This window comes from Falco punctatus, assembly GCF_963210335.1.
Source record: "Falco punctatus genome assembly, chromosome: Z".
NCBI classification, from domain to species: Eukaryota; Metazoa; Chordata; class Aves; order Falconiformes; family Falconidae; genus Falco; species Falco punctatus.
Genome location: NC_137586.1, coordinates 40869645 through 40893847, shown reverse-complemented (window position 1 = coordinate 40893847; position 24203 = coordinate 40869645). Strand labels below are relative to the sequence as shown.

General features: G+C 39.8%; 1 protein-coding gene across 7 annotated transcripts in view; it reads left to right on the top strand.

Moving 5' to 3' along the window:
• The window catches only part of PRUNE2 (prune homolog 2 with BCH domain), a 148859-nt gene that overhangs the window by 73551 nt on the left and 51105 nt on the right, over positions 1-24203 (top strand). For 6 of the 7 annotated variants that reach the window (XM_080371679.1, XM_080371678.1, XM_080371676.1 and 3 more), the window contains 3 exons: positions 8896-9054; positions 10057-16549; positions 16995-17823. In XM_080371679.1, the coding sequence (XP_080227805.1) occupies positions 8896-9054; positions 10057-16549; positions 16995-17823 (7481 nt within the window). Of the gene's footprint in view, positions 1-8895; positions 9055-10056; positions 16550-16578; positions 16756-16994; positions 17824-24203 lie in introns of those variants that run through there. The other variant, XM_080371681.1, reaches the window with a different exon arrangement.

The following is a 24203-nucleotide window of genomic DNA, read 5'->3' as shown; positions in this document are numbered from 1 at the left end:
TTTAAGTTGGTAATTATTTTTACTATTAATAGCATAATAAAAAGATGGCTCACAAAAGTACATGGCACTATTGCTTTTAAATTTGAAAGCTTTATTGGCTAGCAAGAGAAGCATAGTAGCTAGCACACGAAGATGTGAAGATTTGATTAGATTCTAGCATCAGTTGTAAACCAAAAATGCCTTTGTCCAATGTGTGTGTGTATATATGTATATGTATATATATATATATATATAAATGGAAACAAAACATGCTGGCATAAAATTGCAGATACAACTTCTAAAGAATGCAAGTCTGTGTCTTTAAGAAATTGCTAATCTGAAGTTAGAAGGAATTAAATAAACCAGATATTGTTGAATCACTGCTGTTTTTTGAGAAGTTACCAGTTCATTTGCTATAGTTATACTGCTGAGCTAAGAGACAGTTCTATAAATCAACTTGGGCTTGATGGATTCTACAAACCATTGCAATGAGTGCATGGAAGAGAAAAAAAATCTCTTCGTATTCCCTCTTTGACAAAAGGGTATGCAAAGAGCCTGAATGGATGAATGGTTGATTAATTTTGCCCGAAATTTTCTTGACAGCCAGAAATGTGTTTTTGCGTTACCATGTTTGCATGGGAATTATTTTGTAAGGTATGAATTATTTCATATAAACTTACACCTGAGACTTAGCTGGCTTAACTAGACAGCTCCTGGTCAGTATATATATGGTTGTGATGTTTCTTATGTTCCAGTTCATCACTATGGCAAGTCAGCCTTTTGCTTGTTACCATTTGCTAGTCAGTCTACAGTGAAATCAAATGTGTGTGATTAAATGAATGTTGTAACTGAAGTGGTAGGTTGTGTCTTTTTTTAGTATTTTTTAATCAATTTGCAAGCTATGGAAAAAAATCAAATGGAAGTTCTTAACCTAGGATCAGAAAGCAGAATAATATAAAGGAGAATAAAAAGGTGTATCATACGCAATGTCCACATGGGCTATTAATGAGTAAGACACAAAACCAGTGTTTCTTCTTCTCTAAGTTTCTGAGGAAAATAATGTATTAGATTGTTTAACTATACTGTACTTTAGTATGGAGATTTTTCCTTTTCATTTTGTAAATATTTTGTGCATATTTTGTACAGGTGATACTTATAGAAGTGGTGCGTAAGCTGGTCCCTGGAATCCTTTAGTTTTAGGCTTTGGATACTCATACCTGTGGTTTCAGAATAAGAGACTTTCCTTTCCATGCAGTTAGCTCCAGAAAAATATGTACGTACTTATTTCAGCCTTTAAAATTATCTGGATAGAGTACATTTTAACATAGTGCAAGTACATTTCTCTGTAGTTTCCTGCTTGCAGCAAAAGTTGTACTGTTAGGATAGCAAGTTTTCTAGTGTGGCCCTCTAATCATTTTACAGAGGCAGAGTTTTAAAGACACACTTGAAAAAGGAGGCGGCTATTACAGAACACAGCTATATGTTTTGCTGTGTATTGTATTTTTGACAACTTCAAACTACTTTTCCATCAACTGCCAAAAATGCAAAAAACCCGGCAGCTTTATCTTTATTAATCATTCTTTTCTTATTACAGAAAGCATTTGTTAACAATGATACAATTTACAAGTGCTTTGAATTGCTTCCCTTGTAAGTGGAAATAGATAAGTGCTCTCACCTTTATCTCACTGGACTAGATGGTGTATATCCCTTCCGTGATTCCTGTGCTGCTGTGAAACCTTTTTAGTTCTAGAATTTGTGGTCACAGCCATCTAATATTACTGTGTTGTTCCAGTGCACGTCACAACAGTGTGCACACCATTACCTGTGTGCGTTCGTGTGTCCAGGCTATGTGCTTAGTTTATCTCATGCAGTAGCAGCAGCGCCTACAGGACTTTACCTCCAGCCCTTCCGATCTAGTACATGTGCACAGACCCCACCGACGCCAGGGAGCGTGTCTGGCTGTTGTATTTCAGGCAGTTAGTTGTACACCTCAGTAGTCAGGGGAGGCTGCCTTGCTTATGGATAAGAATTTGTGTTCCTTCCAGTGGGTGGCAGTGATGGCCGCTGCAGGCAGGTACGCTAGCCGGAGGAAGGATGCTTGAAGCCAAATGGACCATTCTTATGTTACATGGATGACATAATGTCTCTTCAGATACATGGAGACACTGTACCACAGCTGAGGAATTCAGAGCTGTCTCAGCTAGCTCTGAAACGTGGAATGATGGAACTGAAGTCTGGCTGTCTACCTGAGCAAATTTTTTTTTTTTTTTTAAATTTTGTGAATGAATCAAGACTTTCCAGTCTTCCTTAGAAATCGTGTGCTGTGCTAAATACATACAAAACATGGAAATTTTTATAAATTCTAGTTAAAAACAGATTAAAATGGACAATCCTGAATTTGAATACACAGAATTTGTAGTTGTGTCAAGTGCAGGTAAGACTTGGTTAGCTGTAATCTCAATTCATAAAGAGCAGATCATTGTTAAGACACTATCATAAAATGTACCAGTGCTGCAGAAGAGGCACTGTTCCAGTGTGAAATTGGCTGAACATACTTTCATTGAACAAAGGTTGATAATTTATTTTATTATAATCTTTCTTCCTTCTAGGCTTTTTTTTTTGTTGTTATTCTGCATTTAATGAAAATAATAGACTAAAAACACAGCCATCACCTATAGTAAGGGGTGTGAGATCAGTGGTAAATAGGCATTCATCGTTTTATTCTATATGTAGTGTTGTAGAATATCCTGTTTAAATTTCCTTCTAATTTTTCTAAGTTAAGCTCAGGAGGCCTAAAGTTTAAACATAAACATAAGTGACTGGGATCTTCATAGAGCAGGGTAGCACAAGCTTGCAGGTGCCCATTCTCCTGCTCTTTGGTTTAGGACCTAATACCTGGTTCTCATTGGAAACTTCAGACAGCAACAGGAAAGCAGAAGTGGCTGCTGTTTCAGAAGACTGATTAATACCTGTACAGCAGAGCTGCTATTTGGTAGATTGAAATGCACAACAGAAAAATGTAATCTTTCCTTACAGAAAAGACAGTGAATTTTGTATAGAGCATTTTCAACAGTGGTGTCGATTAAAAACAACAACAACAAAACAACAACAACAACAAAAGTAGTAAAATAGTGAATATACTTGTCCATGTTTCTGGAGTCTTTTAAATAGCTTACTGTTTATACTATTTTTTTCCATTTTTAGTGATATTACCTGAAAACTTTTATAAAAACTTAAGAGTCTTTTTCTGCTTTTTTTTTTCCTTTTTTTCTTTTTCTTTTTCTTTTTTTTTTTTTTTTTTTAGAGGAGGGGGGCTTCTAGTAATTAGCTGGATTTACAACAAATGGCACACAGACTGTTAGCTCTGCATGTGTGCTATAACATTGGTGTTTACCCTATTATATTGCAATTTAAGTATGTCATAAAGTTTTATCAGTGATCACATAGAAATGAACTGGCATGCAGAAGTACTGACCATGAAATATTAAGAGAATACAGTGTGAAGCAGTATGTATTAACTTCTATATTGTGGTAATTGCTTTGGTTGTGCAAATTATAATGTGATACAGTGATATTCCTCATTTATATTTTGTGATGGTTGGGTATTTTTAGCAAATGAGTTGTCAGCAGAAAGGCTTCATTAGACCCATCAGGGTATCTGCCCATGAATAACGAATCCCAAACTGTACTGACAGTTTCCTTGAGCCAAAATGATGGAGCACCTCTGACAAAAGCCATATTGTGCGCTCCATGTGAAGAGTGTGAAGAACAAAAGAGACAGTTTGTTCTTAATTTGGTCAGGTTAATATTGACACAGTTAGCTTCGAAGAATCAGAACTGTGTGTAATGAACATTACAGTGATCACTTGGGTAATTGGCTCTTGGCTTCATGAATCGGAAGGTGTTGCTAGAGACAGTTACAAATTCTGTTTGGATATTTTTTTGAGATCTTGCTTCTTTTAAAGAAGCATCCATGTTTGTAGTCATGTTAACCATGCAGTTAAAAGAAGAGATTCCTATAAGAAAATTGAGTTTCAGAGAATGAAGTTTCACAGCAATATACAGTCTACATAAAATGTTATTTCTCAAGAGAAATACGTAATAACTGAACAGGTCATGTTCAGAAATCCTTCAAAAGTCTGTGGATTTCTTAAACTTTTTCATTCTGTTTACCTGGATGGTAAAAAATATTTGGCATTTTAGAATGTTCACCACATTGTTATGTTGTAGCATTGTATAAAATATTTATATGCATTAGACAAAACAAATGCACAATTCCATTACAAATGCTAAGACACTAAATTTCTCCAGTATCCATATTGCTGTTAACTGCATTTTTGTAGTTAACAGCATTTGCAAAATGTACTTACTGCTAGATTCTATTTATTTCAGGTATATTTACAGTAATTATTTTTTTTTTTTGGTTGTTGCAGGTTACTTAGAGGGCATTACAACAACAAATAACAATGTTTACATATGCTGTTTACCTGATGTGCACTATGCAAAAATTAGTATTTAAGCCAGCACATGCCAATAAAGTAAGGAAAAGTAGTGAAAGAATAAATAGCCAACTGACCTTTCTCATGGTTTTGCTGCATGTCAGTGTATTTCCTACTATAATAATTCATCAACAGTGGTTTTTACAGTGCTTGTAATTAATTTGGGATGTAGAAGCTTAACTGTTGAAATGATTAGCATTTTTTCATTTTTAAAGGAAATGTTTTATTTTCTGTTAGCATTTACAATACATGCAACATTCTGGTTATTTACTTAGGTTAGCAAATTTGTGGAATAGTCCATATGTCTACTATGTCTTTCAATATATAGTCTTTGGTAATTTATAAGAGTTTCTTGTTTGCAGCTGTCTGTATTTATTTGAATGTTTGAATGCTTGTGAAGGGAGTATTTGAATTGTGTTGGTACTAGTTTAAAAGAGTAAACTTTATGGATGTTTGGGGGAGGGATGGAATTAAAAAAAGTTTTAGAAAAAATATTACTTAGTATTTATTATATTAATAAAATTACCTTTGCTTATTTTAAAATTAGTAATTAATCTTTTTATTAATAGTCCAGTCACCCAAAAATTTGATGAGATAGAGTCATGATGTTGTAAAACGTGTAATCTGGTCTTTCTTTTATTCATTAGTTTAGTCAACAGTGTTTTCCAGCGAATTTACTCTTTGACTTATGTTTTTAACAAGGTCTGTTTGCCATGTGTTTCATTTCTGGATGCACTTAGCGAAGTAACATCTTATGAGAAACATTTATTGCTGATTATGAAAATGACTGTTTATGGGAAAATTGAGTAACTTACATTGTCAGATATTATTCAAATATTATTTTTGCTTAGTAGTAGTAATGTGTGAAGCTTGTGTCTTATTTCTATATGCCACAGAAAAAATAGGGTCTTAGCATTTATAGCTTTGCTGAATAATGACTTCTTTGTCAGAAAGTTTTCTCATTGTCAGGCTGTGGGGTACACTAATAAGTGGGATGTTACAAGCATCATTTTGCTTAACTTGGACTGTGTTCTACATGCCTTAATGACTTCCTCGGTGTTGTTGGTTGGATGTCACTGTAAAACATCTCTTGCCCTCTTGCACTTCTAAATCCTCAAATAATTTGTGTGTTTTCTTTAAAGATTTTTTTTTTAAGTGTGGTGTGTAGTGAGTGGTGCTGGCACATCTAAACCCATTCCCATGCTGCTCTGAGCAGTCTCTCATCAGCTGATAGTGTTTTGCACCAGGCAGCACTGGTCCATTATGAGCCCAGTAAAAAGAGCATGCAGACTCTGTGAGGTATCTTTTAAAACACTGTTTATTAGAACGAACATTATAAGGAGAAAACACTATAGATAATCCTACGTCCCTTTAGGTGGTGGGAGTCCTGGAGGGTGTAGCATTCTATAAGCCTACGATCCATGCACAGCATTTGGGAGACACCCTGTTCATACAAGAGATTTCCACCTTTTGGTCATTTTAACTATTAGAAGATTTTCTTACAAGGAAACAACTCCATTCCTCATTTCTGCTGTCAAACAGAAAGGATGTCCATATGAGAACTTGTTGCTGAGCTGTTAGCTAAAGGCAGGGATGCAGAGGTGATGTAATTGCTAGTACCAAGTGGGTGCTGCCTGCAGGCTTCTCGGGTGCAGTTAGCTGATCTAGTTTGCTCTGCGCCCAAAGAATATGTTTAGCACAACATAGCCCAAAGGCCAAGCTGGACGTGAAGCACAGAGGAAAAAACATGTATATATAACTGATCTCCTTCTGCAGCTTGTGCCCAATGGAGAGGGTCAGGTAACCCGTTTAGAGTTAACCTTTGTGGTTCTCTCAGTCATCAACATGCTGAGAACCTCAAGCAGGAGAAATACATACTCTGCATAATAGGAAGTTTGAGAGCATAGAGGAAGCTGAGAGAACCTCCAGTAGCTGGATCAGGTAATTACATAGGCAGTACAGATCCGTTTGTTATTGTTTATATTAATGTGGCCTAATGTGAAGCTCTCTCATCTGATTGCTTCACCAGGAATACGTACTTGTCAGCTTCCCCACTTAGAGCAGCAAGGCTACTGGATCACCAGCTGCTGTGTCAGTTCCTCAATGTTGCTTTTGATTGCGTGACAGAAGTTAGCAACAAACAGGGCACGAGGCAAATTCAGATTTTAACGCCTTAGGGGGTTTACCATGACCATATGCATCTTTAGTTCCCGCTCTGACTGATAGAATTGACCTTTCATTGTACGGCCACACCCTTGCTGTGGTGACCATTCCCATCAACAAGTGGCTGCTAAGCATCTGGATGTTGTATCTTCTTGCTCCATGATGCCCTAGTGGTCCTTGGCCTTAAAACCTAGAAACATACCTCTGATCGCCCTGCGTGCAGGTGTTGGCTCTCCGGTTGGCCATGGTTGTGAGTGGGGAGTTCTGCCTTGACATGTAGGCAGGTTAAGAGCTTCCTCCCTCTACTGCAGAAAGCAGGGATTTTCGGCACTCCCCAGCCTACCACTTTGTGAGTTCCAGCTGTGGTCTGAGATGGTGGCAGATTCTACCTTAGTCAATGTCACTTTCATGAGGCTTCCAGTTCAGTCGTGTGGTTTTAACAGAAATTTTCTAATTCCTTGCATTTTCAAGCTGATACAAGCAATATAGAGGATAAAGCATCATGAGGCATGAAGGCTGGACATTTTTTAGAATTTTTTTTTTTTAGTTACCTTATGTACACCTATGAACCTTCTTGCAGAATTAGATCTGTGCTTGCTCCATGCCCTTCCCTGTGACCTCCCAATCTTTTTGAATTGACTGTGAGCGGGTAACTGAGATAAAGGGTTACCAGGATGGTTTTGAGTCTGCCGTGGTTCAAATTTTTTATTCAAATAGATTTTAATTGTTCGAGCTGCATTTAGGAATGGGATAACTGAAGTAACTTTTTGATGCTTAAGCACAAGCACATTTTGGTACTTTTTTCTAATATACCCAACACTTGAGTCTTCAGAAAAATGTTACTAGTTTGGATGTTCAAACCTTGGTTTTGAACTTACCATAGTTCCTTACCATAATCTCCTATTTAGATTTCATATCTGAATGTCCCCCACTAAACTGACGGCTGACTTCTGTTTGTGCATTGCTCTGCATGAATTTCACATAAAACTCTATTTTAGGTCCTATGTGAATATCAAAGTAGAATTTAATCTCGTATCTTGGAATCTACTTCCAAAGCATTTGACAAGCAGATTTTTTTGGTTTAAGTTTAATTTACAGGGAGGGAGATGCATTTTATGGACACATTTGAGTAGATTAATAAATAGTATTTATATATATGTAACCAAAACAATAATCTATTAGGTAGGAGACAGATGCAGGGGAATAACATGCCAGTCTGCCTATACAGTTGTGTTGTGTTCATGATGAACTGCTGTTTATTCAGGGCTAGTGTAGCTTGGCAGCATCAGAAGAACTATTAGTTAGAAGATGACAAAAATTTTCTCAAATACAAATAGTAGAAACATAAAGGAGAAAATAACATTTCTAAGACTGTTCACTGGCAGCTATCAGAACTGAGGACTGAAAGGAGACATTTATACTTCGTGCATTATGTCCCCGTGTGAGAAAGGGGGATGTATGGTTTATGTTGCAGAATCTAGATAATTCAACATAGGGTGAGTCCAAGTATAAGTGAGAATAGGAATGACAAATGCAGTGTTTACCTCCTGTGTATTTCATGTGGGGTGTGTATGAAAATAAGCATTTTTTTAATGCAAAGAGATTTTAAAACTATTTGACCTTACTCTGTCCTTATTTTGAGGGGTTATTGTTTGGGAGACTTGCACATTCAAAGAATTCAAAGAGCAGAAATAAAGGAATCTAAAGGAATAATTCATGGTAAAATTGTAGACAAACATGCAACATCATCATAGGTACATATAAAGGGCTGCAAAATCAAGTTAGCACATTCAGTTTCCTTTTGAGTGCTTGATTTTGCACCCTGATACTATTGTTTTAACATCTGTTATTTTAAATAAAATATTGACATCTCCAATTTCATAAATCATTTGTATTTTCTAGAAAAAAAGGGGTTTTATTCAAGAAATGGCAGTAATCCAATACTTTTAAGCAACCTTGTGAATGCAAGTAGCAGGAACAAGAAAGAATTCTGTTTCAGCAGCAGTTTCAAGAAGGCAAAACCTGCACTGAGTATTTTAGCATTTTTCAGCAGTAAAAGTCCGTTACTGTGCTGTGAGACTGGTTCTTAATTTTTTTTTAAGCACATCACTGTTTTGAAAAATGGAATTGAATTCTGTTGCCAGTTAGAGACACTGATGGTTATTAATGTTTCAGACTATTTTCACCACAGATTTGGATGGAAGGAGCATGGAAAAGATGCTGACATTTCTTTTAATTTCTTACCATATTTCAGGACTGCGTATTACACAGGAGTCTCGTTGATGATCTGAAAGCATTCATAGATAAATATGGGTTTGATGTACTTGTCATTTTGGCCAACTGTTTGTCAGATGAGAAGCAAACAAAACGACAAATAGCGGTATGCTCAGAAAACTTAGAGCTAGGCAATCAAGTAAGTACCTGGAAAAAGAATTAAATAATGTCCTTCCTGGAAAAAATAATTTTTAAAAGTAGAATATGCAAAAATGTTGAATAATTAAGTGGGGTCAAAAAGTAGCTGCTCTTGTCTGGCAATTGCATAGCTATTTGAAATGGCTGCATTACTTATATGATGCAAAATGAAAGACTGTGATATTTATGATTGTTTCAGACCAGCCTAACAGAAAAACTGTACAGTTACAGGAAATAAAGAAAGAGATAAGATTTTTCAATTTAGCTAAAACAGAATGATCTTTTTTTTTTTTTTTTTTTAACTAGTTTTGCCTTGTTTTTGTATTGCGATCTACACAAATGAGTCTTTGACAGTGAGGGATGAGCAAACACATTGTAAATGGTAATGACCTGAACTCATCTATGAATATGTTATCACTAAATAATTTAAGCTCTGAAGTGAAGCCAAATTATTACTAGAATGTTAATTTGTCCAAAGCCAGGTTGTTGTCCTTTTTTTTTTTTTTTTTTACTGTATTTGTCCTCAGATGGAAGAAATCATCTCAGCGGCAACTTTTCTAACTTTTTTCTGTCTTAATCTGATCTTAGGCACAGGTGGCTAAATGAGTCGTACTTTCAAGGTCAATATAGATGTATTTAATTAATCCAATTATACTATTGTAGAAATACTTTTCTCATGTACTGTTACGTATTTTAGTCAGAATGTTTAGTTGGTGCCTTAAGAAATCTGTTGGATTTTCTTTTTCTAATGAAAAGTGAACTTAAAAGTCAAGTGGTATAACTTCAAGTAAATATTCTGACTAACTATATAATACATATTTTCTATTGATCTATTTTAATACTTCATCTGTTTAGGGATCATAATAAGGCTGTTACAGTGAAATGGGCAAGAAGTAGATTAATAGGAATAGATAGGTACGGCTGTGTTACACAGTGAAGTAGTCAATATATGCCCTTATGCCCATGATTGAAATGGATTTTGAAACATCCTCTTTTTCAACAGATCTGCTGTGAATTAGAAGAATGTCAGAATCCTTGTTTGGAGCTGGATCCTCTAGAATGTGGATGTGACCAAATACTTATTTATCAACAAAACTCTTTGGTGACCTGTGATCAAATTTTTCTTCTAGTTAAGGAAGTTATAAATAGAAGACAACCAGAAATGGTATCAAACAGTAGAACTTCTTCTACTGAAGCTGTTGCTGGAAGTGCTCCACTTTCACAAGGCTCTTCTGGTATTACGGAGTTATATGGTTCTGATGTAGAACCACAGCCCAGTTCTGCAAATTTCATAGAAAATCCTCAAGATCTAAATGGATCTATGCAAGCCCACATTGATGTTAATGTAGACCTTGTGAGTCCAGACAGTGGATTGGCTACCATTAGAAGCAGCCGGTCTTCCAAGGAGAGTTCTGTTTTCCTTAGTGATGATAGCCCTGTTGCAGAAGGTGCTGCTTCCCATCACAGTCTTCTGCCTGGCTTTGACTCCTATAGCCCTATTCCTGAAGGAGCAATAGCTGAAGAACAAAAACCTCAGTCTAGAGACAATAGCGATAACTTTGATCTTTTCAATTTTGATCTAGCACCTGTGGTTGCAGCTCCATCCGAGTCATCTTCTCGTTCTGTCGATTGCTCCCCAGCAGATGACTATTTCCTTAATAGTGATTCATCAGAAGGACAACTCACTGTGCAGAAAGAACTTGATGAAGCAAACCTGCTAGAAAATAATAAAACAAATTATTCAACTGACTTACTTATGACAACAAACGAGGAAGACAATTCAGCTGAATTTGATGAGAATCCAGGAGAAATGTGTGAGAAAACAAGTTTGATCGATTTAGCTGAAGGTGATTCTTCTTCACCAGAAATGTTGAAAACTGCTGATTCGAGAATTCCACCAACTCCTGTCAACAGTCTTGTAGAAATTTCACCATTAGATAATGGGCAGCCTTTATTTTTCCCACAAGATGTCATTAAAAAAATGAATGAAATAGATGGCACAAATTATTCTCAGTCTCGTGTTAGGTATGGGAGCTGGTGGGATGGCTTTGACCTAGAGTCCAGAAATGCTGATACATGGAGTTCAAGTGAGCAGGAATCTGTATTTCAGAGCCCTGTCTTATGGAAAGATTGTAAAGAAAGTCCCTTGCTACGACAACATATTGATAGAAGAGCCTCAGATTCTGTATTCCTCCAAAAACAGCCAAAGCAAATGGAATACATGAGAGCAGGTCTGTGGGATAATCAGTTTAAACAAGATAATTGGAGCCATGAGAATAAAGAGAAAAACAGTGAACATTCACGGTTGCAAACTGCTTCTTTAGAAGAGACAAAGCAAGAACCAGAGAGCTTTACTGACCCGTGGAAGGTCAGACAGCCAACACCTATGATGTCAGATGCATGGTGTAGTAGTGAAGGGAAAGGTAGTCAGCTAGCTGCAGACTCTTACAAAGTCTGGTCCAAGTTTGATGCAGGAGATACTGCTAGAGCCTCAGAAAATGTATGGAACATGCCCAAACTGGATAAAGAAAAAAAATCAGTGAATATTCCTGAGAAATGGGCCATACCAAAAACTAGTTTATCAGAGTCTTCAGAAATCACAGTGGACAATGGGACCGAAAGTCCACCTATCCAGGTTTCTCCAGAAGCCTGGGATAAAGAAAGATATTATTCAGTAGAAGAATATGGAAAATCTGAAAATACAAATTCTGGTTTCAACAATATGCAAAATAATTCCAAGTTGCAAATAGAGGAAAAAACTGTAACTGGTGACCCTAAACATAGACCAAAACAATTCGAAAATATAGAGACCTGGAATATGTATGATAAAAACATCAGGAAAGAAGTAACAGAAGTAGTAGTGCCATGGGAGCATACCTTCTTATATAAACACTCAGATCTTAGTTCATCAAACGTAGGTGAAGATTTAGTTGTTTCTCCACCAGACACCAATTATTCAACATCTGATTCATATACATCTCCTACATATGTGGAAGATGAAGGAGAAAATGAGGACAAAGATTTTGACGAAGAAACGGTTACTGATAAATTGATGAACCCAAGTTTGGCTGAGCCAAAAGTACTTGAGAAAGCAAGTAAGGAAGCATTATCTCCTAGAAACATTGCTTTTTCAAGTGGCGGAAACACAGACATCTGGAACACTCCCCTAAATAATGTCACCCAGTTACAAGAAAGAATTTCTGAAATTACTGCTCTTCCTGCCTCTGCTAAACCTTTCCTTACTTCAGAACAAACAGCTAATCAGTGTTTTTCAACTGAAATACATACCAGTGAAAATATTTTTTCTGTATCTGAAAACAAACCACCACCACCAGTGTACGATCAAACAGTGAATGACTTATTGCTGCCACAGAATGAATTAAATACTAGACAGGCGGCAGCTGAAAATGCAGCAGCAGTGATCAGTGTTTCTGTAGAAGACACAGACACATCTACACCAACTTCAGACACTGGGAATGGTTTGGATTTGAAGATATGTGACTTAGGGAGTGATATACTTGGTAAGAAGGCAGCACAAAACACTGCTGATGATGAAAAGCTGGATAGTCAGGATTCAGCACAGCAGCTGAACTCATGGAGTTTACACAGTGAACAGGGTTGTGAGGAAGGCTGGGACAATGCCATTGTCATCTCTCAGAAAGGAAAAGAGGTATATAAAAGAACAGATGAGACAAGTGGACAGGAAATGATTAGTGACATTTGTAATAAACCAGTGCAAGAGGACAGTGAATCTTCATGTAATGCTGATTTGGAAGAAAACAGGTCAACAACTGAAGTTCCCAGCTCCCCAGGAAAAATGAGGAATAGTGTTAATTTGGAAGTGTTGGTCACAGAGAATGAGTCATTTCCCAATCAAACTAATCCAGGTAGCCAGGAGGAGAGGAAAGACTTGTCACAGAGTAATGCAGAATCTTCTTCAAGTGCTTCCGAGGAAGGCAGAAATTACGAATCTTTTGATGACCCCAGACCACACACCTACAATTACAGTGAAACATCACAGCTGCTTTCCAAGAAAGTGGAAAAGGAGACTACAGTGATAGAGGATGCAACAAGTCCCGAGATGGAAAGTATCTCGGAAGGTTCTGATAAGGGTAGTGATAACCCTGAAAATAATTCTTCTAAAATGCCTGGAAGCTCTGGCATCTGGAATGACTCTGGAAAGAGGGGCTGTCGCCTAGCCATGTCAATTCCTTTGGTGACTGAACGACAAGAAGCTCTGGGAGAAGTGAAAGAGAGCTTTCATGAAGTGATTCCTGGCCATCTGGGCATTTCTGATTCTGAGTTAGTGTCTTTCAAAAATAGCTCTGAACTGAACATGACTTACGAAAAGTCTTTCATAGATGAGTTTAAGAAGAGTCCCTCTCCTGGATATGTCAGTGTTCCTGACATTACAGATATGTCTGTGGTGGAAAATTCATTTTCACATGAAATAGGTTCTGGGAGAAATGAAAACTCTGAAAATGTAGAACCTGCTAATAATCTTTGCAGAGGGCCATGTGCAATGCTGAATGACAGTTTTCCCCAAACTGTTTGGAATTCACAGCCATGTGAAGATTTGCAATCTCCTGAAACAAGTCCTGAGGCAAGTGAAGTCCTTGAAATGGCAAACACCATAAGTAGCCTTTCAAAGGATATACAAATCAAAAGCTATTTGGAAGAAGATAATGTGTGGAGTGATTCAATAAATGATTACGCACACTCAAGTGGAACAAGTCCTGATTTAAGTGATGCATCTGTGAATGTGTGGGGAGACCTTCCAGTTGCCAGTCATGACAAAGGAAGTAGGGATATTTGGGATATTAAAGATAGTAAATATCTTGAAGGTGCCTGTAAAAGGAATGAATTTGGGAATGAATGTGAAGAAGGATTTGAAACAAGCACCGACCAGAACAACGTTCCTAAAAGCTTACATTTTTGGAATGCCCATGTAGATGATGATACTGTATCTTCGTTATCAAGTCCTGACATAAATGAGGATTCAGAGAATTCAGAGGCATGTCCAGAAGCAATTTGTGAAGATTCCATGTATGAAAACAAACAGCATATAGTGTCTGAAGTTGGAGAGGACTATGCTCAATCCAATGCAACAAGTCTTGAAGACAATTTAGATGCAAAAACCAAGGTGGGAGAGGAGGTCCAGGTAGGCATCTTCAATGAAAATCCTGAAACAATTAAAGCTAGGAAACTGTTGCAGGAGGACTTGACTGGAACGGTGTATAATGAATATTTAGGTCACTGGGAAACACTTCAGAAAAAAGCCCAGGTGAGTATTTTTAGTAAAGAAACAAGCAGCGGAGAAGACTCATGTTTTTATGAAAGGCGTGAAGATACTACACCGACTTTAGCTGTTGATGATAAAGAAGAGTATTCTTCAAAAGCTGTAGATATGTGGAGTATGTCATTAGAAGCTGATTTCAGAACTGATGCAAAATCCACAGTAGGAACATTTGGTTTTCCAGATGACAGTTCAGAATGGTGGAATTCACAGCCTTGTGAAAAAAAGCAATTGGAAGATCAGTATTCTGCTTCAAGTCACTCTGCAACAAACCAGTTAACAAATAGTAAGGAGGACTCCTGGGGTTCACCTTCACAAGATGAAGAACTAACGGAAGCACATTTCATTAATGCCAATAATGGTGGAAATGAGCCTCCCGCCCTGTACTGTGATGAAGAAGAAAATGAAAGTCTAGTACATCCTATGAATATTCCTGATAGTCAGATAAATCAAGACACAGAGCAGTTCAAACAATTTGATCCTTTCATACTGGATAAAGAAGAAAGGGGCTTGAAAGAGCAGTTGTTTCCTACAGATGAGGAAAATCGACTGACTGCACAGAATCCTTTTTCAGATGAGGAACGAGGTATGCCAAATACATCAGTTCAAGAAATCCCAGTAGTGGATCTACCAAAAGACAATGGGGGAAATGCAAGTCTAATTCCTCAAGAACAACAGTGGGAAACCTGTGAAAGATCAGAAGTGCACAACTCTTTGCCAGATGCTTTCACTGTAGAAGACTTATCTTTTGAAATGACACAGAAGTCAAGCCCAGGGTGGAGTATATTAGTTCCCCAAACTACACTTAGCCCAGATATTTTACAGGATAACACACAAGAAAGTAATCAGCTGTTTTCAGTGGACCCTGACCTGTGGACAAATGCTGAGCAGACTGTCACTTTGAAATCAGATGGTGAAAATCCTGATATCTTAAGTCACTGTGACCAAGGCAATAGTTCAGAAGCATCAAGCAGTCCTGACGTGTGCCAGGAGTATGAAGCCAAGCATGCTTCTATCCCATTTTCTCAGATTGGGGTGGAGCCTGGAGACAAAGATAGTCAGCCAGTTCATGTGTGGTCAAATATGGGTAAAGAGGAAGATTCAAAGAGGCAGTTAGTAACGCAGAAGTTAGAGAGACAGTATCAAAGTGGTAGTCTCCAGGCCTATGAACAGGGAAAGACCAATGAATCCTGTCAGCTAATCTCTTCTAATGATCATGAGCCTCCTGAATTTGCAATTTTGGAAGAATATGGTCCAGAAAATAAACTTTTTACTGACCCGATCCAGTTGGCTGAACTTAAAAATGAAGTTTTACAAGTGACGTCCTTAGATCTGAAAGACACGTTCCATGAAAGTTTTACTCCTGCAAGCCGTCAAGGAACACCAGCTGATACAGCTTGGATAGCAACCTCCCGAACGCATTTGGTTCCGATGGATTTCACTCTACTTGACAGGGCAGAAGGAAGCTTAAAAGAAGTTAGTGCCTTGGCTGAAGTTGGGAAATATTCCAATACTGAGCATACAGCAGTAACTGCTGGTGAGCGATACATGTCAGAAGAATGTGTGGATGAATCTGAGACAGGAGCAGAGCATAACACCAGGAACGCATCCGTGGCTGGTGTCCTGGCAGGCATAGGTGGTGGCACAAGTATGCTGCCAGTAGTAGGCAGCGAAGCCGCAGGAGGGGAATCAAGGGATAAGCAAGTATTTTTTCCCAAATCCTTTCTGCCTGGTGGTGGTGAAGGCCACGAATCTGATTCAAATGATCAGCTGGTTGATGACATGGGAAAAGAACCTGAAGATGTAATTGAACATGCTGTTGGTGTGTTTAGGGGAATGCCCAGTGACCAGTCGCCAGTGGTACCTAGCCCACCATCCCGCCTATCTTCTGGCGCGGAACCCTCTGGCAGCGGAGAGTGTGCAGAGAACGAGCTCCTGTTGCAGCAGCCATTTTGTGACAGTGTTTCTCTGGAAAAACCTTCGCCACGGCCAGCTCCTACGGAGGGTGCAGAAGGCATCCGAACGACCGCAGACAGCAGCGTTACCGATCAGGTGCCTGAGGCGCGCGCAGAGCGCCTTCGGGGAGATGACGCGTCGGTACCGGGGACGGCGGGAGCCCCGGCGGTTCCGGCTGCAAAACCCGCGGCAGAGGCGCGTGGCCTGGGCTCACCGCCAGGTGGCGACGGGCGACCGCCCGATGGTAAGGCGGCCCCCGGGGCGGGGGGCGGGGGCCGGGGGCGGGGGAGGGGCAGCGGCTGGGGTGTGCTGCCGGGTGGCGAGCCCTTGCGTGAAGTGCGGGGTCTGGGAGTCTCCCGTGGTGTACGTTGCATGGGAAGGCCTCTAGCATCGCCCTTCTGGGCAGAGCTAAAGCTTTTAAACGTTGAAGTAGGAACCCTTATTTCTGTGGTGCGTACGGGGCCTAGCGTATGGGACACGGAACCATCTGTCCCTTAGGAAGGGTTGCGGTGTTAATGTGTAATCTCTAACAATAATGACGATGATGGTGTTGTAAAATTCAAGTACACATTAACAGAACAAAGTGAACTGAGAAGAGCTTTACCTCACTCTACTGATTTAAAGCAATCATGGTGACTGCAATAGTAATTTGAAAACTAAAAGGAGTTTCTGTTTGCCTGTTCTTTTAGAAGCTGGCACTGACTCCCTGCTTTGCAGGGGGAATAGGCTGAGAAATTCCTCTGAGAGCCCTGAGCTGAAAAGTACAGAGGGTGAGGAAGATGTGAGGATGCAGGTGCACCAGGATCCAGCTTCACTGGAGATGGATTACATCCTTGTTACTGAGGAAGAAAATACACCTTCAGCGAAGGATTCCCTTGAAAGAAAGGAAAGCGATTTTGCATTTCAAGAATCTCATGTAGCTGAACAAACAGCATCTCATGAAGGCTTTTCACCAGGCCCCTCGGATGCCTTTCAGCCAATCTCCATTACAAATGAAAGGGAAGATCGCTTTGTTTGCGGGACTGAATGGGATGCTGTTCACTTAGAATTGAAAAGTTCTGTTGTACCGCAGAAACTGGATGATGAAACAAGTTCGCGAGGAAGCTGTGGGCAAGATGAGGGCTGGATTATATTGGGTCAAAATGAGGTCAGTGATGTATCACCTGAAGACATTTCTGCTGACTTAGAGATGCCAGAATTGGGGTCTGGACATTCTGGTGGTAAACTGGCAACTGTCGTAGCACAGGAATTGATTCTTGACACTCAGGCAGAATTTCAGGTAGAAACTCCTCTTCAGAAATCATTTGAACATGAGGGCTGTTACCCTTCAGATAGCCTGACAAGTGAGGATGGGAGTTCGGGCACTGCAGGAGCTCATGTGCTGCCCGTGGTTGGTGGTGATGGTTCATGGGAATCAAGTTCTCAACAGAGACTTGGTAATAACATAACAACAGGACAAGAAATGAAGGAGGAAACGGTGCTTCTCAGCAGTGAAAGAGAACTGAGTCAAAAATCAGGGTAAGGAAATCCCAACCCATTTCCTTTAGTCTTGTTGACTTGTTATCAATGTTATTGAGGTGTATGACATTATATGAATAGATAGCAGAACTTTCAAGTCTGAAGTACTAATTATATTTTTATGACTTAAGTAACATTGTATTCCTTCCTTTCTAAAAACAGAGTCTTGCTTCTTGGTTGCTTGATATGAGCTAAATTAGGATTGTTTCACAATGCAGAAGCTTGTAAGGCCACTTCAGAAGTCCATCTTCCTTCTGTGAAGTTCCATAGGCTTCATAACCTACCTTTAAATCTGAAACAGATATGGCCAGGGAATGCAGGCCAAAGCCAGGTACTGATGGTATTACCAGCCAATGATGAGATTATGGGAGGGATGGAAGTGAAGTACTATCTCTGCCTAATGCAAAGCTGGGAAGGAAGATAGGAGGGGTTCAAGGCTTAGAGTCAGAAGAAGGTGCTGTTCATAGAGAAAAGAAAAGCGTGATAGGAAATTACAGTCTTTGTGACTATTTTTAAGCTGTAGTCAGATCAGAGCAGCAGTTCTGTCTGCTTTGACTGGACTGGCAGTTGAGGAAGTTTGAGTGTATTTTGCACCTGCCTTTGGGTGGAAGTGCATCCTCCATGCTGTCAGAATTACTATGCCTGCTGTCTCTCTGTTGTGTCACCAGATGGAGATAGAGATGACCTTCTTGACTCCATTTACTGTAATGTTTTGGAGAGGGTGCTTCAGCTGTTGCCTTCTGTTCTTTTACAACCAGGAGATGTAACTGCTACAGTGGACTTCTAGGGTAACCTCAGAGAAGCAAATGTGGAAGTCTGACCTCATTTCTCCTGGACATCTGCAGCTGACATGCTGCAGTTTTATCAAGAGGAACCTGGCATTATATTTATACAGTGAAATTCCTATGAGCAGTAAAAGAAACTTCCCTGTACAAATAAAACTAGGGAGTGTAACTGCTTTGTACTTGTTACTCCTTTCAAACTGCACTTAGTCAAAAGAGCATATGTGGTATGAAACACTTGGAAACGTACTGTTTTTGTGAAATGCAAGACTGATTTTTGCTTTTTTTCAAGTTTCTCCCAAGCACTTGTCAGTTCAGTGTAGAATACACAACACATACACAACTTCTATTTATCAGGTTTTAAGTATCTTAAAATTTATTTTAGACTTTACTTTTTGAAATTTTCACTAATAATTTTGCAATTTTAGCAGTAAGCTTTTTTCCCCTTACAAGTGGCATGGCTGTGTATGATAGTATAAGTCTGATAACAGCATGTACAAATAATCTGTGATGGAAAACCGCAGCTTTTTGCTAGCTTTGTCACCACCACAAACAGCTCACATTTTATTAAGATTTCAGGAATGAGCAGTTCAGTAGCTGTGTTTTATCTTCCCACAGATGTTAAAATATCTTCCCTCCAAACATTTTCACACTTTTTCAGAGAGTGTATCACTACCACAAGATTAGACACTGTTATAGCTTAGTTGTTTTTAATATATACTAAGTGCAGGCTTCATCCTGAACAGAACCCCCAGTCTCAGAAACTCTGAAATATAATAATGTTACTTGCAGGCTTAAACTTAAGCACCTGTATAGGAGTTAAGGTTTTCTTGACAAACAAGATTTTGAGTAGTAGTATATATAGCATAATTGCCCTCATACACTGCCCCGGACTGAAATCTATTCAACCTAACCAGACAGACAGCACTGAGGAGAATATGAGATGGGAGGGGCTCTGTTTTGGTAGGGCAGTGACAGCTTTTATTGATGCAGGTTAGCATTTACAGTCCTCAAGAAAGGGGCAAATCTTCAGAAGGGTTAGCAGAAAATGAGCACTCCCCAGTTCTGTATGGTCTGAAGTAAACCAAATGCGAAAAGTTTGACTTTGAAACTTTTTAGAAGTAGAGCTGCTTGGCACAACATTTCTGTTGCACCCAGTCCTCCAAGCTTCTGTCTTGCATTCCAGAAGGAAAAGTAGAAACTCGGAAATGTCGCAGCACTCTCCAAACTGTCAAGCTGCAACAAGGTCTTTTACTATCTCATACCAGTCCCTCTGCTGCCTTCTCCTCATCTGGGGCTTGTGTTCTCTCTGCTTCTTCCTCTCTCACCTTCTCTTCCTCAGCTGCCCTCTCTTCATTGGCTCTCAACCACTTCACTTAACCAGCCACAGCTGCACCTTACCTACATCAGCCAACCCACCACCCCTGAAGCCAACCCACAGTTCTATATTAACAATGCTAATTAACCCAGCTTCATTCTTCTACAATTCCCCCTTTTTTTTTCCTTAACATTTCATACCTCGTTTTTGCCAACCATCATGTCCTTTTTACAAATAAACTTTTCATACAGTCCTTTATAATTGCTCTACAGTTCCCCCCCCCTTTTTTTTTTTCTTTTTAACATTTCATACCTCATGTTTTTACCAACTATCACAAACTTTTTACAAATAAACTTTTCATACAGTCCAGATGACTTGTCCCTGAATTCCTTCTTCACTTTTATCTTGGGCTTTTCAGCTTCTACAGGTTGATCACCTTTCTTACCTGCTTTCTTAGCATCTGGGATTTTGTTTTCTTCAGAGGGGGTGTGTGATGAACTTATAGTGCAGGGGTCCTCAAAGTTTTTAACCAGGGGGCCGGCACGCGGATGAAGTGGCAGGCAGCCATCTGCGGCTGCTTGGTTTCCCCCCCCAACCCCCGGCGGGGGGGGGTGGGTGTCTGTAAATACGGGGGGCCAGACTGAGGACCCTGGGGGGCCATAGTTTGAGGACCCCTGTTATAGTGCCTTGTCCTTTCGCCTCTTGGATCATACCGGACAGTAACCTGAATGAGCTTGCAGCAGCAGCAGATCTAGAATACAGCACTAACACATCATTCTGTGTCCTGAAAAACTTCTTAACATCTTTGTGGTCGCCCATTTCTTCTTCAACTGCAGACACCTTCAACGAGCACATAAACACCAGCAAGAATACCGCCAAGCCAAGCAGCAGCAGCAATGGTGGGAGCCACCCACGGCACCACGCTGCTCCCACACCTTCCCTCGGCACAGCCATCACTGCTGTCTGGCCGGACCTGCTCTGGACCCACCGCTGTGGGCTGCTGCCACATCTGGCTGTGTACTCCGCCACTATCGCCCGTTACCCTCAGTCTCTTAACTCCACGGCAGTCAGGCTTCCTTCTCTTTGATCCCAACGGCTCACCTTTACCGGTGGCTGATTCAGATCCCCAGGCTCTTCCTGCCTATCTCAACGTGATCTGAATCGCAGGCTGTCCCTGCCTGTCTTTGCTTCATCGGGTGCTGCCACTACCACTCAAAACTTCAAACATCCCCTGGCACAGCCATTGCCGCTGTCACCACTCAGTACACTCAGTCTCATAATCTGCAGGGCCTCACACAGGGCACCAATTGTGACAGCACTCTCCAAACTGTCAAGCTGCAACAAGGTCTTTTACTATCTCATACCAGTCCCTCTGCTGCCTTCTCCTCATCTGGGGCTTGTGTTCTCTCTCACCTTCTCTTCCTCAGCTGCTCTCTCTTCATTGGCTTTTAACCACTTAACCAGCCACAGCTGCACCTTATCTACATCAGCCAACCCACCACCCCTGAAGCCAACCCACAGTTCTATATTATCAATGCTAATTAACCCAGCTTCATTCTTCTACACTGAAATTGTCTGCAAAATCTGGAAGAAGCAAAACAAGCAAATCACCAACACCTGCTTGGTTCTGCCTGCACATTTTTGTGGAAGGGCGGCTTGGGATTTGTGGATCTAGGAGACCTGGATGTCCTTTGACTTCGAGGTGGTTTGTCTGTTTGAACTAGTCCACTCCCTGGAAGTCATCTTCCTCCATTATCTCTTGCAGGTTTTCCCTGGGAGTCCATCAAAACTGACTAATTTCAATGAATAAAGCTTTTTTTTACAAACGAGTAATTCTTAGTGAAAATCCTTGAATCAAAAAATGCTTACCACCTCTGCTCCCAATAGATGGTGAATGGGATGGGAAAAAGGAAGGGTTGTTTAGAGGTGCTGGCTAGTTGCAGGCTTGCAAATCTGACATGAACAAATTGGCTGTCAAATCCTCTGTCTCCCATAAAGCATTTTAAATTAAAAGCAGCCAGATGCTGACCCTGCTTAAGTCACGCTGATTAATTACATGCAGGCAGCATCCTAGGGTTTGACTTGCCATGCTTACATGCCCATGATGTTCTTAGAAAGGGGAAAAAAACCCACTGGTCTAGGTATCTGATTTTAAATTATTTGTATAAATCAGCACAATGAAGTTGGGATAACTTTGAAGTAGTAAGATGCTTTGTTAGATACCTGAAGAAAAATAATCTGATTTTTGAACTTACACTGGCACTAGAAAAATCATTCTAATGGCCATGAATTTATAGGGGTTTTGTACGGGGTTTTAACATCTTGCTGCTATGTATTGTTAGATCCACTTTGAGAAGAACTCTGCTGTTCTTCAGGAATTTCTGTAAGTCTCCAAAGTAAAAGCTTGAATCTTGTACACAATAGTAGTTTGCCTTGGTGTTTCAGGTATGGTACATTAATTATTCTTAGAACTTAGTATATTCTTTTAGACTAATTCCTGCATTAAAGTCCAAAATTGGACCATGTTAACGTAAGAGTGTTTTAAGTGAAACTTAAATGCATGATGGAATGTTGTGCATCCCGCAAGGAAAGGATACAGTAGTTCTTGGTACAGAATATATATGGTCACTATAGCTTCTACTATAGGCTTTTTTCTTATCTGACTCAGAAGTTGTTTAACACTTGTTTAATACGAAATGCCTTTTCAGTGCATAGCAGTGGCTATTCCTGTTCTTAACACTAGTGATGCTGGAGCCCAGAGAAGTAAATAAAAGCAGGGAAGAATCCATATTAACAATTATTTCTGGAAGCATGGAACCAGTATGTTTTGTGGTTAGACATTTTTTGTTGATAAGATGTGCAACCTAATGGAAGTTTTTTCCAGCGTTAATGTTTGTAAACATACTGCTCTTGTCTGAGGCTTTCATATCTGATAGAGATTGCTTTTGTGATGCTCTTTTCTCCTCAGTTTACCCTGTGCTTGTTATCTGATGTTCAGTAAACTTGTAATAAGCTTATGTCTTTGGTCAGTTAGATAAGGACTTCAGACTTCGTAGGAGATAGCAGTGAGACATGCAGATATATCTGTGCATGCCCATAGCGTGATTACAGGGGCCTTGATTCCTTTGAAACCAAAGAAAACACAAAAAAACTTTATGGTAGAAAGGCTAAAACACACATGGGAATAATTATTTCTAGATTGTATGTCGATTTCATTAAACCTCTTATATAAACAGCTGTAGAAACAGCTACTGATAATGGTAGAACTATGTAATTAGAAATGCTTTCTAATGCATTTCTTTGATAGTTTTAAAAACACAGGTTCCTTCTTAAAGTGTACCTCAGTGTGCAGCTTTTAAGTCTGAAATTAATTGCCCTTTTTGGCTGACAAACTTTAAAAACTATGTGGTACAGCAGAACTGCCAGCCCCTGGGAGGTTAGCACACAAACACATGTGTCATCACGTAAGAGAAGAAACTGAGGCTCTTCTCTTGGTACTGCAGTAGAGTTTCTGGATGGCCTGATGGCATCAGTTAGTCATCAGGCTCTGAGTCTGCCAAAGATTTTTATCTTCGAAGTAGGTTTTGGTAGAAATGAACCAAAGTCTAAGTCACTCTTGGTTCCCAGAAGTGTCCTGCCTGAATTCTTGTACTTCTGAAAGGCCATAATTTTGACCCAGGAAAGTTTATTGGATTCTTCACTAAACGTGACTCTTGCCTTGACTGAATAGTCTATTTCCTAACTTACGCTTACTTAAGTTTGCTTGGTATCAGAAAATTAAGCACATTTGATCTGTAGGTCTGGCTGGGTAGCTGTGCCCTGAGCATGGATTACGTTCTTCGCTCGTTTTTATCAAATACTTTTGCTTTACGCAATTAAGTTTGCATTCTGAACCCGTAACACCCATCTCTTGATAGTGGTTTTAGAAAGTGGCTCCTGAATCATGGGCTTTCTCTAGTGCAGCCTTTGCTTCCTGCAAGGAGGCTTTCCTTGTGGCCTGCTGGTTGTTGTTTCATATGCCCTTGGCAGGGTATAGAAATTAGGTTCCTTATTTTGCAGGTATGTACTTCACCTTCATATATTTATGTATTGCACCAACACAAGCTTCCATAGGTATGTCAGTGATAATAGGAAAACCAGGGAAAACATGGGTTCTGTTTGGAAAGAAATGGGAGACCTGGTTGCCTGGGACATGGAGAAGGCTGAGGTACTCAACAACTTTTTTGCCCCGGTTTTCACTGGCAAGTGCTTCAGCCACACCACCCAAGTTGAAGCCACAC